The sequence below is a fragment of the Gobius niger genome (assembly GCF_951799975.1).
Source record: "Gobius niger genome assembly, chromosome: 10".
Classification (NCBI taxonomy): domain Eukaryota; kingdom Metazoa; phylum Chordata; class Actinopteri; order Gobiiformes; family Gobiidae; genus Gobius; species Gobius niger.
The window spans coordinates 30,293,135-30,309,062 of NC_136861.1; the positions used below are offsets into that span (position 1 = coordinate 30,293,135).

Genomic DNA, 15,928 nt, shown 5'->3' on the forward strand with positions numbered 1-15,928 from the left:
CATGGCTGGGATTCACTGCTTAGAAAATGTGCCTGGCCACGCCCACATCCTTCAAAATTTGCTATAGCTGCAAAATGGTATATTTGTGATCGACTTATTTCCTGGTATGTCATGATCCAGGAAGCTTCTTTTGTTTTGTAGGATAGCTTAACGCTCACCCTGATAAATGATGATAGATGAACATTGTGTACCAACTATCCAGCAAAAATACACTTCCAGGAAGCCTATATGGTGCTACACAGCGTCATCTGGTGGTGTGAGAAATGCATTACAGCAGCTCTCCGGGAAAAAAAAAAAGTGAACTCGATGCTGGCAGAGCTTGTTTATTCTTGTTCGGAAACAATCAAATGATCATGAATCAGCTTGTTTACTTGGCTTTCAATAAAAGTGGTAAATATATTGAGAAGGCATGGTAATGAAACAATTTAACTTTATCATTATTGAATTACTGCCCCCTGACTTTTTGTGCGGAAAAAAATAAAGTGATGACCCAGCGGCTGTATGAGTGGTCAGCATGACACCTTTACTTTCCATCCCTGTGGTCTCTAGGCCGCTCCAGGATCAATTACTTGGAAGATTTTTACTGCTCTCACCTGGAAACCTATAAAACAATTGATCCTTGAGCGTCCTAGAGACCACTGTGATGGAAAGTACAGGCGCCATGCTGACCACCCATACAGCCGCTGGGTCACAAGGTCACATATGCTGATCGGCAAAAACATAAACTTAGTTTTTCTTTTGATATAAAGTTCCATAATGCACCTTTAAGAGCTGACCGTGTGAAATGTTAAAGTATTATGACACATAAGACAATTTGAGCTAAAACAATAGTTAACACGATTATATTTAAGATTTTGCTAAAGCTTGTACCCAGCCTTCTTTAATTTAGTCTTTACACTAACAGGAAGTGACATAGATGAAGGCAAACTATTTTAAACTGTTGCCGTGCCAACCAGATAAAGTCAATAGGTGTGTTTAAGATGAAGTGCGCCTCGCCTCGATTCCAGACGAGACCAGGCGGTGGCGTCAGAGGGCGGAGAAAGGCGCCTCTAATCAAGTCAGACACATCTCAGCCCCGAGAACAGAGAGGAGCCTCAGATCACGCAGCGTCACGCGTTTGTTAGAAAGAGTTTGGGAATAAAACTATTGTAAAAGTTTGTGAACACATTTCTGCTTCTCCCTCACACCAGACAGACGCCCCATCACTACAGCTAAAATAACAAACTCTCCTCTTACAGTTTAGGATTAGAATAATAAACTTATGAATATTTAAAATGTAGGCCATATGTTGAACACACGGGCACTTTCTGTCAAATATGACTCTGAAGCATTTCTGCAGATGTAAGTAGATCTTGGTGATGAGAAAAAAGGAGGCAGGGGCTGCGGAGCGTCACGGCAACACGTTTCTGATCTAAACACAATTCATATCCAATCATCTGTCAGTCCTCTGTCAGTGTACGTGTTTACGGCACTTCATTTCCCACAATCCCTTTGGCCTTTGTAGTTCAGGCAGCCGAGCGAGGCGGAGAAAAGCAACTTCGCTCGCCTACCCAAGGCGCTCCAGCCGCCTCGGTCTCACGAGAATACGGGCACCGTCGCACAGGTGGCGTCAGAGCGATTCTGACCGGCATGCACCGCTCGCCTGCAGCCGCCTGCAGCGCCTCGCTCATCTTAAACACACCTAATGTGAAATGAGAACTGCTATGGAACTTCCCCTTTATCTGTCACTTCCTGTCAGCAGCTGAAAAATTCCAATTGAAAAACTTTTCTGCCCAACATTTCTTCTTTAAAACTGGTCCTTAACTGAAATAAAATAATTATACAACTGATGTTTTCCTTCTAAATAAGTATATACATATTTCCAAAAACTTAAAAACCTCATCCATCATATGCACTTTAAAGCTGTGCAACTTAATCACACACTGTAATGGGTACTTTTAGTTGACTTTATGTATGTTCATGTAAATTTGCTTTAATTCTGGTAAATTAATTGTAAACACTTACAACTTTGAGGCGAATGAGCCCTATCGTGACAGTGGAGCGTGCTGTAATGTGGTCCAGGACTAGATTCAGTGTCTCTCCATTGTTTCCCTCTTCTCTCTCATTCAGGTCCACGGACACAAGATCTCACGCTTTAAAGCCACCGTCATCAAAACACTGTGGTCAAGTTGCAAGGCTGCTGGAAAAAAGGCCATCTTATCTTCGATAGTGTGCTAAAATTGAGACAATGCTGATTTGGAGTAGGTTCAGAATGTCCTGAATTAAGATTGCCAATGGAACATGCTTTCATTCCTTTAAAATAGGTTGCATTCACGGTCTAGAACAGGGGTAGGCAAGTTTGCGTCGTGAGGGGCCGATTTTCATCATTCTCAAAACACCCAAGGGCCGAACCTCAACATTGTATAGTAAACTATTTTTTGCCAATGTTTTACATCAGTGGTTCCCAAGTGGCTTTGGGTTCCACCATTACCCTCGAGCCAAGGACCCAAATGAAATTGCTATTTGTCATATATCGTATCAAATATTGTATTTTCCACACAAGTTTTTGTTGAGCAAGCAGATTTCCCTTTAAGACTGAATTTATGATCAAAACAACCCAATAACATTCATTTTAACCTGGTACCTGCCGGCCCCCCTGATCAGGGGTTAGGGTTAGAGTTAGTTAACCCTAATCAGGATATGATTTGGGTTAAGAATGGCAAATGTAATGTATGTTGTGTTTCATCTCACATTTTCAGAAACTAGAAGGTCTTTCAAATGAGGTATCACACTGGCATATAGGCTGTACGGTCTCCAGTCATAGTGGTTAAAGGAATAGGCCACCGTTTTTACATACTAAGATATGTTCTTACCTCACTTTAGACGTGTTAATATATCCCCGTCTGGTCTTTGTCTGTGCGCTCTGTCACGCAAACGGAGCACATACGCAGCCTCTCCTACATGTCATATAGCTCCGAAAAAGCTCACGATAGAAGCTACCAAGCTCTTCCACGTGTTCCCTATTTAAATAAAGTTACGTGAAGTGTTTTCATGCGAAGTATATTTACACAGAAATGTAACATGTCGATTTTATAAGCAAATAAAAAGGGGGACTATATTGTGAGGCGTAATGATACGAGGAGCACAGCGTCCGCGTAGTAACTCCTAAAGACTTCCCCCGCTCACTTCCGTCAATAACCTTTAGGAGTTACTGCGCGGACGTTTTACTCCTCGTATCATTACGCCTCACAATATAGTCCCCCTTTTTATTTGCTTATAAAATCGACACGTTACATTTCTGTGTAAATATACTTCGCATGAAAACACTTCACGTAACTTTATTTAAATAGGGAACACGTGGAAGAGCTTGGTAGCTTCTATCGTGAGCTTTTTCGGAGCTATGTGACATGTGGGAGAGGCTGCGTATGTGCTCCGTTTGCGTGACAGAGCGCACGGACAAAGACCAGACGGGGATATATTAACACGTCTAAAGTGAGCTAAGAACATATTTTAGTATGTAAAAACGGTGGCCTATTCCTTTAACCCTAACCCTAACGCTGAGGTGACAGTTAACAGGTAAACAGACACAGTGTTTCCATGCAGTTTCAGATGGAAAATATTGAATAAAAGTTCCCGATAGACTCGCGACCCACTGAAAATGGTTCCGTGACCCACTTTAGGGTCCCAACCGCCCCGTAGAGAATCACTGTTTAACATTATATATGACCAAGCGGGATGCTCTGACAGGACATTTTCAAAATACTGACACACTTTCTCGCTTTTTCAGACTACTTTAACAGGTATTTTATGTCTTATTCGCATAATAATAATTCTCAAAATCATCTTGGGGGCCAGAGGTTCTGTGCTGGAGGGCCGGATTTGGCCCCCGGGCCTGACGTTGCCTACCCCTGGTCTAGAACATAATGTGAGATGGAGGGTTGGAGACACTACAACTCTACGGGAGAAATACAGTTTACCGGATTTTATATCTGACAGAGAAGACACTGAACTTTGAGACTTTTTTTTTTTTTTTCTCCCAGTAATGATATTAGCCAAGAACTAAGACAAAGGGTTCACATATACTTGAACATTAAATGACAGCCCTTAAAGTAAGCGTTTTTCCTTCCAAACTGTTGCCAAGGAGGCACATTTTATTCACATTTCCAATAATGTACGCAACATTTTAGAAGCACAGTGAAGACCAAACACATGGCAATCTCGATCATTTCAGACACAAACGAAGCATTTAGACGAGACTCCCCTCTTCTCATTCTCATCATGCGGTAAACAGGACGACAAGGCATCTCTATCAAATCCTTTCAAATCTCTGACTGCACCAACGCAACCATTGACTTTGGCATAGAGGGAACACACATTATCAAAAACACACTAATCTTCCAAAAGGTGGTCTCTCCATTGAGTAGCTTCACCAATATTTTCATCTTTCTGTTATATTCTAAACATCTCTGTGGTCCATAAATCACTCGAAAGTCACTTGAGCATCTATACGCTGAAATCTAGCGGAGAGAAAAGGTTTTGGCAGCTTTGAGAGTCAGGACGACAACCTCAGTTCAAAAAAGTTAGGAGTATATGACTAGAATATTTGAGCTTTACCAGAAATCATAAACATCTCTTCAAATGTGTTTAGAATAAGTTGCTAATTAATATTTCTTTGTTGGATTTTAGTCAATGCCTCAACTTTTTTGTTGGTTGCTTCCATTGATAAGGACAAGGCGTTAGATATTTAAAGCAAAAGAGTTCAAGTTATACGTTAGCGGTTAGCTGTATGCGAGGTCAGTTAGGAGAGTCCGCCATGAATCATTTGTGTCCCTTCCTCTTTCCCCTCCTCTCACTTTTACTGGCGTTGATGTCGCCTTTCGTCTTTTGGAGCCTGGAGAAGATTTCTTTGAACAGCGCTTTGTATTCGGGCGTGTTCTGGCTGAGGCGCTTGTCCACTTGCTCCACCTGCCGGCTGATGCCCTCCAGAGCCTCGGGGGTGGAAGGCGTCTGGGGAGGGGTCGGTGGTCCCGCCCCCATGAAGGGGATTGTGGAGGATCCCGCGGCCGCCGTGCTGTAGTCTATGCTGGAAGGCCCCGCCATGTTGTAGTCCTTAATGGAGGGGTCTCGGGACACGGGCCGGGACGTCTGCACCTCGGCGTGGCACAGGCTCTCCTCGTGGCGGCGGCATTTCCCGAGAAGCTCTTCGTATTTCTCCAGCAGCGCGTGGTACTGCTCGTCCACCTCGCGCAGGATGGACATCCCGCGTTTGCGCACCCCGTTGGCGTGCATGGCGTAGCTGCCCTGCCTCCTGCCCGAAGCGTCCCGAGCGGAGATGGCGTTCAGAGCAGTGTCGCTGCAGCTCTTCCGGACCGGGACTCCTCCGCCCTGCTGACCGGGCTCTCCGCCTTCTCCCTCGTCTCCTTCCTCAAGCCCCGCCCCCTCGTCTAAGTTGTCGGTCTCGGGGGTGTTGTTGAGTAAATTTTCCAGTCCGTCTTCCATCCCTCCCAGCAGGGAAACGCGGGACTTCCTGAGTTCTTGCATCTCCTGGAGCTCGGCCTCCAGCTCCTGGACACGGAGTTTGCAGCCTTCGGCCCCTAGGAGGCGCTGTTCCAGGCGCTCGTACTCTTGCAGGACGGTCGCGCACTCGCTCTCGGCGGTTTCCCGCTTGGAGCGCTCGGTGGCCATTGCCGTTCGCAGGGACGTTACAACGTCCCGGAGACGGTCGTTCTCTTCATCCAGGGGACGTTTTTCAGCCAGGTCCACACTGCCCGGGTTAGCCAGGAGGAAACCGTCTTCATACCTGGAAGAGACAGGGCGGTGGTCACTATTGAACTGACTCCAACTGTGGTTCAATTGACATGGTCCAGTTAAAAGGCGAGCGGCGGAATTTGAAACTACTTAAAAATGAGGGCAGGATGCTTTTGAGGGGAAAAAATATGGTTAAAACTTTTATGATTCGATTTCAATTAAAAAAACAAATCAATATTTTCATCACACAAAGTTTTCAAATGGAGAGTGAAAGACATAAAGCTATACAACACTTTTTTTGCCTTACCTCACTTCAAAAAGTCTAACTAATGCATAATATGTGCACTTTCTAAAGTGCTGCTTTGTTCCCTTGAACCACTTTGTACAAATAGACATGTGGGTGGTAACGAGACCACAGTGCTCCGTGTGCTGCATCGAATTATAAATCATGGGTTGATGTGTTGTTCGCGGGCTAGTTGTTAGTATTACTGTGTCGTAAAGCTCCAGTTTACACCCTGAAAGCTGTGGAAAGAGCTTATACTCAAGACGTTTGGGCCTCGGTTAACAGTTCAAGCTTTACCAGTTCCGATTTTAAGGCGAAACATTGACAATAGCAGAGAAAACCTCGTGCCTCGGGGCAGTGCAGAGTTCTTTGAGACAGGGGAAGGAGTGGAGGGTTTTGCGTCGTTCCTTCTTCTCCCTGTGGACCCTCAGCTCCTCCAGAGTCCTCAGCTCCTCCACCCGCACAGTCAGGCTCTCCACCTGGCCCTGCAGCGTTTCCATGGTGCAGGTCAACCTGTGCACACGAGGAGTCACATTTAGATTTAAGAATCAGACTGTAAGAAAATGAACAGTTTTGTTTTCTAAAAAGTGTCCCATGTTGCTGACACCGGAGGACTTAGTTATAATGAATAATTTAATAAAACATATGAATACAGATGAGCAGGAAAAGGGGTGTGTGGAGATATCCTTCTCCTGTCACTTTGGTCTACTTAAGGGGTTATAATTTTAGCATAAGAGCTGCATGTGGTGCTCTTGTAATGGTGGTTGCATAATTCCTGGGTTAGGGGATGCATGCTTCTTTTTGGGGCTCTATTTTTTTTATTGTTGAGCCAAGATTATGCAGATTATGTCACAGCATGGCAACAAAAGCCACAATGCTGAGGGTCTATATTATCCTCTTGCACCAGTCACCCGACGCTACTGCAGGTCGCCGTTACAAAACTAAATCTGTGGAACATGTAAAACCAAACAAAGGCAGCATTTACAAACTAATATGATTTGTACCGACCTCTGACCCCCATTATGAACAACAGAAAACAGGCTTTAGGATTATGTACGAGGCTTGGCTTCTGGGCAGTGCACGTAATTATTGTGCCACACGAATACATTGGATATTGGCAAGAACCGGACCGCGCTGTTGTATACGGCGACCCAGAGCATCCCAAACACGCTCAATGTAGCCGGCCAATGGCACATCTGTGTAATCTTTATACATCTAATCAGAGGGGCAGAGGAGAAGCGCTCACCAACACAGATTTAAATGGTCACAACTGAACAATATTGTGTTTATATTTTTGTTCAGTATTTGAAAGAGGATACTTTTATTCTTTAACTTCAGTAATTTTAATCTGACACCTTTTCTTTTACCTTATTCATTACTCTTCTATCCATACTTTTATTGAGTGGGTGGAAAGTCCCAGCTGTATTTTACGGAGCGTGAGGATAAAATGGCTCATCGCACATTTAGGTATAAAAACCCACGCACAGGTTTTATAAAAGCAGCTACACTGTGTTATAACTTTATAGCACATTTCACCGGGGCAGGTTTTGCCTGCCTGATTAGAGGAAATACATTTTTCACATGTAGTCTCACTTTGGTCTAAAGGAGTGGTGCACAACCATTTTGGGTCATGGGGCAATTTCCCACGGTCAGGGTGTGTAATGTTTAAGATAATAGTAATGTAAAGGGAAACAAGATTTATTTGTCAACAAATGCTTGCAAATGTGCGGTAAAATGTATTTTTAATTATTATAAAAGTAGTACCTTCTATGTTTGAAAATAACTCAATTGGACTTTTGGGCAGATACTAAGGTTTCACACTCCATCTATCCCGCGAGCATCCTCATGGCAGTTTTTGTGCGGGTCACGAGCAGCAGCACAGTATGTAGCTGTAGCATATGTGGAAGCAGCCACAGCAGGGTCACACTCTGTTCTTATGGTTACTGAACAATGTCTTGGTCAGAAAATATATTTTAGAAATTGAGAATTGAACTCAAGGGGTTGTATGTTCCCAACAGGCCACCGTTCTTCCATACTGAGATATGTTCTCACCTGAGCTTAGACGAGTTGATACGTACCTGTCCGGTCTTTGTGCCCGTGGAAGAGCGTGGTCGCTTCTAACTTCACCCCCATTTGGAGCCATAGGAATACATTGGGAGAGGCCAAATGCTGACAGCATCTTAAGTCGTTGTGCGTGACTGAGTACACACACAACGACCAGACATGTATGAATCAACTCGTCTAAGCTCAGGTAAGAACATATCTCAGTATGGAAGAACAGTGGCCTGTTCAGGCATTTGTAATGTAAAGAACTGTACCAGACCTGTCTATCTTCTGCTGCGAGGCCTTGCTCTCCAGAACCAACTTCTCGTTGGTGATTTCCAGCTCTCTTGCCGTGACGTCCAACTGTTCGTAAACTTTAGCATGCTGCTCATTCATATCACGCAACATCTCCAGCTGCTTTGACAAATACTGTGTGGAGAAAAAAAAAACATTAGCACAACAAGCCTTTACTCTCATCTTTGTTAAAGGCCCTTTGTTACCATGAGAATTACACCAAAAGTGCATTTTCTTACCAAGAGAGTGCAATTCTAAAGTGGTTTAATATTTGAGACGCCACAATATTTCGAGTTTTGTTACAGAGGCTCTTTGAAACTACATTTACCTCTATCTCCTGCACTTGCTCCTCATTGTTGCCGTACATCTGCTGAAGGGAGTCCTCCAGCTCCTTGTTGCGCTCCAGCAGCGTCTTGCCAAGTTCAGCTGCCAAGTGCAAGTCTGAGGAGAGCCAAAAGAGGCAGAGGGGATCAAGATAAAACTGTTAAAAGGGGGTCAGGCTGAGTGCAAGCTCTTCATCACGAGCATTTAGCTCGGCTGGTAAGAAATTGGTGGAAAAAAATCAAAATCTCAAAATCTGTGTTTAGCGCTTTGGGAGATTTCCCCACAGTTATATTGTCAAAATGCAAAAAAAACTCCACGGGAAAAAAAACATACTTACTTTTGATTTCAACACCCAAAATAGAATAGGAAACACAGGATTTTCTGGACGTGAACCTGACTTATGTGTTCCCAGATATCTATAATGATTTATATTAATCCTATATTGATTGTAGTACTTTTGAACAACCCCTAAAAGTGCATACATACACTGCGTTTAGCATCTCCAGTTGCATTAACCTATGGTAGAATGTGCTATTGTTAACCCAAAAAATGCTTTTAAAAATATATTTTTTTTTCTTTTTAGAAACTAGTATCTGGTTTCAAACTATAACATTACAGTGGACTTGGTTACACCTGTTCATTTTGGGGGTAAAAGACAATATGACGATAGTGTTTCTCGCTAGCTGCGCTAGCTAGCTTGAATAGAGTTCAGAAATGTGACGTCATATCGCTAAGCATTATGGGATTAGCAGCAATTGTAAACTAATGGAGATTCTAAAAGTTATAATACTGGAGTTATTGTTCACATTAAAACACTATGACACCATATTGTGTGAGATGTATTTACTAGCAGTAACTCAGCAGCTAACAGAGTTGTTGCCAACAGCTGCAAAAATGGCCGATCTCCATGGTAACTATGGAATTTCCCAAACTCTATACTAGCTAGCTTGAATACTAGCATCAAAGTATTGCTTTTTGTATTGCTCAAGTGATTCATGGAGATTCTTGGGCCACTAGAAACATTTTGAGATTCAAAGCTGATCCAGTTTACTTAAAGTTCTATTTTTTTTTGCGCCTGATGCTGGCGAAGCATCTCGATACCTCGGTTACACCAATGCTGTCCAATTTGTATGGAATATTTTCTCAACTAAAGTTCAATGAACTTTGTCTTGGCTTTTTGTTTTTCCAGATATTTAGCAACTTCTAGATCTTGTTCATTGTCCACATTTATTAAAGGTCACAAGCCTCTTTCCATTTCCCCTTCAAACCTGTGAAAATCAGAAACACAGGCTGGTACAGTGTGGCTGCTGCTGTTTTACAACACAGCTTGAGCAATGTATTATTCATCTGCTCAGTGGGAGAGAGCAGGGAGGACCGTCCTGCTGGTGCAGCACTCTTCAAAACTGGGAATCTGTAACCGCAAGGCTGCAGTGACAGTTTAGCCAGGAGTGGTGTAAACAAAGTCAAATGAGTGAGGTCTGAGAGGCTTCAATCGATCAATGATGGATTTGACAAATATCTCCCCTGGGTTCGGACATTGTTTGTTTGTTTGTTTGTTTGTTTGTTTGTTAACTTTATTGTCCCCGTAGGGAAATTTGTCCTCTGCATTTAACCCATCCTTCGATGCCGCTGGGGCAACCCGTAAGGAGCAGTGGTCGACGGCAGTGCCGCGCCCGGGGACCCATCTCCAGATGTGGAGCCCGGCTGATGGTCAGAATCACCTGGCTGGAGGATTCACCTATTGCACATGTTTTTAGTGGTAGGGGAAACCGGAGTACCCGGAGGAAACCTACGCAGACACGGGGAGAACATGCAAACTCCACACAGAAAGGCCCCGTCCTTGGTGGGAGTCGAACCCGGGACCTTCTAGCTGTGAAGCGGAGGCGCTAACCGCTGCGCTACCGTGCCATTGGTGGTGAAGAGGAGAAAATGGAGATGGTGAGGCGGCTGATAGTTTTGCTGCTGCTGTGGAGATGGGGAGCTGGAAATGCACAGTGAAGGGGAGCTTCTATTCCATAAGGCAAAAAATACAGCAAAAATCCACAGATGTTAAATGAGAATGTTTATTTTACTTTTTGTAATCCGACCACATCGCAAATGTATTACTTTTCAGCCTATATCTCCAATCCTATGAAGCATGTAATTAGCATTCCAGCACTAGCTTGATGCTAATCCATCTTATTACGCAATGCTATACCCAAATCCCTACTGTTTAAAGGCCAGGTTCCCATTTTTTAATTTTTTTTCCTAATAGTTGGTTTTCTTTACCTTCGTGGGAAAAAGTCGGCACATTTAATCATAAAGCATTTTTATTGATCATGAGTGAGTAGTTGATGCCAACATTACCGTGAAAGTTTCCAAACATGCTTATATAAAACATGCTTAGAGATGTGTTGGGAATGAGTTAGCACCACAACTATCAAGCTAAACTTTCATTTGCTTCCTCTTTCAGTATTTGTAAACAAAAAATCTGGCTAGCTAGCACAAGGCCTTTAATCAAATGCATCGATCGCCAACAGGCATCACATTTGAGATTGCACCTAATCGATTTATAGTTCCCAGGCAGTTTTGTGCAGAATAATGATGGCAGTCCTTGCGATTTGCTAAGTGCGATTTCGTATGAATAGCAATTAATCTGCACATGGCCCATCTCCGAACCTTGTTCATCTCAAAACCACAGATGATGTGATAATGAGCTGGTCACACAGTCAGAACACCACAGCGTTCTCGAGAGAGTCACATGTGCGCACTGTTCCTTATGTAATCTCAGGCTAATTCGGTGCTTTCTAGGCCGTTTCTGGGTTACAAAAAGCCACGCGATGCAACAAAACCTATCTAATGACAATGGGTTTTACTATAAAGATTGGCAGCATTGCATGGTGTTGAGTGCATCCATTCACATTTGTTCATACTAATTATGGTTCATTATAGCTGCTGCAACAAACATATATATTTTGGGGGCTCATATGAAAAGAAATGTGGGAGGCTGGTGCTGGACTCTGAAACTCAAAAGGGACAATCCTGGTTAAATAAAGGTCAAATCAAAATACTAAAAGATTGTGTTAAAATTACAGTATGGGAAGAATTGGCTTTACTAGAGCATCGGGCCTTTGAGAAACCGCAGGGGTAGGCAACGTCAGGCCCGAGGGCCAAATCCGGCCCTTAAGCACAGAACCTTTGGCCCTCAAGATGATTTTGAGAAACATTATTACGCAAATCAGAGAGTCCTTTTAACATTATTAGAGTTAAATGGGAGGGGGAAAAGGTAGAAATACTGTCAATGCACACAATTAGGTCATATATTATGAATACTGGCATTTGAAGGAAGCGCACAGGAAAAAGAGTAATCGTTTTAAGGAAGAAATGACAGAAATCTACTTGAATTAGGAGATTAAATCTAAGGTTTGAGAAGATTTGGTCTGGTCTTAGATGAGATAAAACCTCTAGTAGTCGTTATTCTCTTAATTCAGATAATTTTGTCATTTCAAGGGAAAAACAATTATTTGTTCGACTCAAATTCAACATAGAATTTGATGAATTCAAGCCATTTTAAGTTATTTATCTCATTGAAGATGGTAATTTTTCCAGTGTTGTGCTTCACTTTGGGCTAATAATCGTAATAATCAGCGCCCTCGGTCTATTTACAATAAAGAAAATCGGCCCTCCGCTAAGAAACCCCTGCTCTAAAACACATTTCAATTGCATCATAGTTACTACACTTCGCACAATATCGAGAATAAAAACACAAGCCTTATCTCTTCATAAAATGCAATTAAACTGCCATTTCAATATATTTTTCTCTTCACAAAGGCCATTTTATATGTGCGTGATGTCATCTGCATGTTGTTATCCAGGTCAAAACCAACACGTCGTCGCTGCAGTGCAATAGGCAGTTATATAATCGCATCATTTAAGGAACACGCATGACTTGAGGCCACGTGTAGCGCTGCACGATTTGGAGAAAATAAAGGCTTTTCTTAACAGTATTGTAAACGTGATTCATTTTGATTATTGACCCTTTTTTTTAAAGGGCAAATCACACAGGTATAATCGCGGCTGACCTTGCATTCACGCCTGCCACATATGTCGTTTCTCCGTTTCATTGCCATTTCCATTTCATTCCTACCGAAGCGGACTGATGTGAGAGCAAACAAGACCCTGCACCTGTCTCGATCATTCATGTCACTGCTGATGAGGAGAGCCAAAGCAGCTTTAGTCCTCTGGGTCAGCGGGTGATCAGGCGGACAGGGGTGGGGTGATGTTGAGGTCATGTTCAATAGTGCACTGGCCTCGACATCGCGAGGAACTCCATTTCTTAGGAAGTACGATGAGTTCAATCAGGAGGAAGCCAGTTATAACCTCATTAGATCGCACACCACTACCGTCTCGGACAACCCACAATGCCCACATTCTCCTTATATTTGGTTGGAAAAGTATGAAAGTCATTTATATTTGATGACGTACGCCCCTGAACACTCAACATTATGGCTTTCTCTGTCAGGAATATAACAATAACTCGGCCAATATGACTCTTGGTGCCAGTCTCTATACAGCTCATAAGATTTGGACCCTAAGAGCAATCCCGCCCCTTTTTCCCGGTAGATCTAAATAACCAAACCTAGACGGCTCTCAGGATCATGCCTGTCAAAGCACAATTAAGTTAGCCACAGAATCAATACCGCGCACTTAGCTTCAATATTTGTTACAGCTCGAGGCTTTGAACGGGCTCATCTTTGGTGCTTTTTTTGTTTTGAGAAGCGTAGCCTGAAGACCAGCAAATCAAGGTAAGGTTTCAACGTCGGGTCAAAACAAATGCTGAAATGACAACATATCAATAAGGCAAAATTAACTACTTGAAATCTTCACAGGAGAGCGACTTGGAGATTCGGGTTTCACGAAATCAAAACTTATAATTTTCTATTATGCAATGGTAGCTCATCGCAGGTTTTCTGACTGGGCGGCATGGCTCAGGCTTCGCAGCTCAAAGGTCCCGGGTTCCATTCCCACCTGGACGGGGCCTTTCTGTGTGGAGTTTGCATGTTCTCTCCGTGTCTGTGTGGGTTTCCCACCACTAAAAAAATGTACAATAGACCAGGATGAATGAGAGTGTGTTTGAGATGGGGGACGACAGATGGAAAGTAGACATGCACTGTCCCGACCAAATAAACCAATTAAAAAAACCCTAAGGAACCTCTTGCCAAAACCCAAGGACCACCCAGACATCTTCCACGCTTGATCAGGGCAATGCTATGATGAGTAAGAGTTTTCAAGGTATTTTTAGAGTTAAAATGTGCGTAAACCCAAACTTAAATGAGGGCGTATTGTTTAAAGTGATTTTATTATTGGAACAGTTGTTTCCATCACATAGTCACGATAGTAAAATATATGATTACATTAACAGAATGTTCAGATGAGAAGCTTGGTCTGTCGAGCTACACAAACCTTTTGGATAAAAACCGTCACAGAGCACTTCATTACACCTAATTGTAATAGAGCATCAACAAATCAATATTTCTGCTTGAATATCTAGAGAAATCCAACTATAACGTTCCCAAAACCCTTGTCCAGCATCACCTTGTTTCATAAATGGATCATCTTTATGGTCACCTTAAGTTTTGTACACAAATGAAATAATGAACAGTGAGTCATTAGTGAAGCCTTTCAGAGTCTTGTTAATTAAACCCATACTGAGAGGTATGGGTTTAATTTAGGTATCAATGGGTTTAAGAATATATCATCGATCAATTTCCAAAAAATATCAAATCAGGAAGCTCCCTACAATGGCTCAAGGACTCCTATGGCCTCTGCACCACAGCATGAGAACCACTTTATGAGTAAAAGTCTGCTGGCCCAGAACTTATTGCTTTAAAAAAAAAGGTAATTGACTTGAGATAAGAAAGCAGAATATATAATTTTTGTTCAACACAACGGAAAGGATACTGTCACCAGGGGATGCTGAAGTAGGCTACATTTTTTTGAAAGGCAATTCCAGGGACACTGCTGACAAGATCAAAATATCTGGCAGAGGAAGACAGCTGAGAGATCAAGGACAAATCCGGCAGAGTTGCCTACTCATGCATGAAATCCACAAACACCATGACTACATTGACAAACCTATAGGCTCCCATAGAGGCTAATAAGGGATTGCCATTATAGCAACACCCCCCAAATGATCCCCACCTTGCTCGAGATCTCGCTGGTCGTACCACGGCTCATCCTCTTCGGTCTCAAACTCCTCCATCCTCCCGGCGCGGAGCATCGATGGCCGCTCAAGGCTCCGCTTGGTACTCGCCCCTTCCTCTTCTTCTGCTGCTGCTCCTTCTTCTGCGTGATCTGCCAATTCACTCAGCAATGGATGGATGAAAAAGGGCCCCGGAAGTGACAACAAAACAACAACATGCCCCGTCTCCCCTGAAGATTGATGCTAAAGTGGCCAGATGATTTTCCTAATTAGGGATGGAAGAGGCGCACCTGCTCAGAGGCGCGTGCTGCGGCCTGAGGGAGCATGTCAGGGGTGATGGCAAGTGCTAATAAACGCAAAAAAAAAAAAAAAAAGTATGTTGTGAGAGTGATGGAAGAGGCGCGAGCGTTTCTTGCGTCTCCCCCGGCGTAATTTTGATGCAAGGAACGGTTTCTGTAAATTGACAGCGCTGGTCACGTCGCATTTCTCACTATTTGCCTCCTTTTAGCCATCCCTTATTATAGATCCATGAGTCCTTCCCTGTAAGTCCCGCCCACAGAGGACTTCGGCCAATCGGAAACGCTCGAAGTGTTTCTCTATTGGTCCAGGTCCTGCAAGGGGGCGGGGTTTAGGACCGAGGAATCGAGGAGCCGGGAAGTGACCGAAATCGGACGGACCCGCAGCGGCGGCGTTCAAGGGAGATCGGAAATATTTAATATGAAATTAACCTTTTTGTTTTAGCTTGTGGTTTGAGATTTGTAAGTTGTTTAAATAAAACTACACAGAACGGGGTTAGCTCTACTGTCATACTGTCGTTTTGTGGCACGGCTCGCATTTTTTTTATTTTTTTTGTGTAGTTTGGATTATGAAACGATGCTATGAGGGTCAGACAATATTATTCAAAAGGACAGTCATTATGTATATACACACTATTGAATTACTGCTATTGGAAATTATACCCATGCTTTGCTTCATACTACATTCATGGGCCTTTTTCCTATTAGAATCTTGTATCTAATAGTAGAACATATTTATTACAAAGGCCTGTAAACGCAACGCAACTGTAAATGACGTAA

General features: G+C 43.1%; 1 protein-coding gene across 1 annotated transcript; it reads right to left on the reverse strand.

Annotated features, from left to right (window-relative positions):
- Positions 1-4,034: 4,034 nt before the first annotated feature.
- Positions 4,035-15,305, reverse strand: cdr2l (cerebellar degeneration-related protein 2-like). Its single transcript, XM_079564047.1, has 5 exons — positions 14,852-15,305; positions 8,676-8,788; positions 8,334-8,482; positions 6,359-6,523; positions 4,035-5,779 (listed from the first exon to the last, which is right to left on the reverse strand). The coding sequence occupies exons 1-5, from the start codon at positions 14,928-14,930 to the stop codon at positions 4,798-4,800; spliced, it is 1,488 nt and encodes a 495-aa protein (XP_079420173.1). The 5' UTR covers positions 14,931-15,305; the 3' UTR covers positions 4,035-4,797.
- Positions 15,306-15,928: the final 623 nt, after the last annotated feature.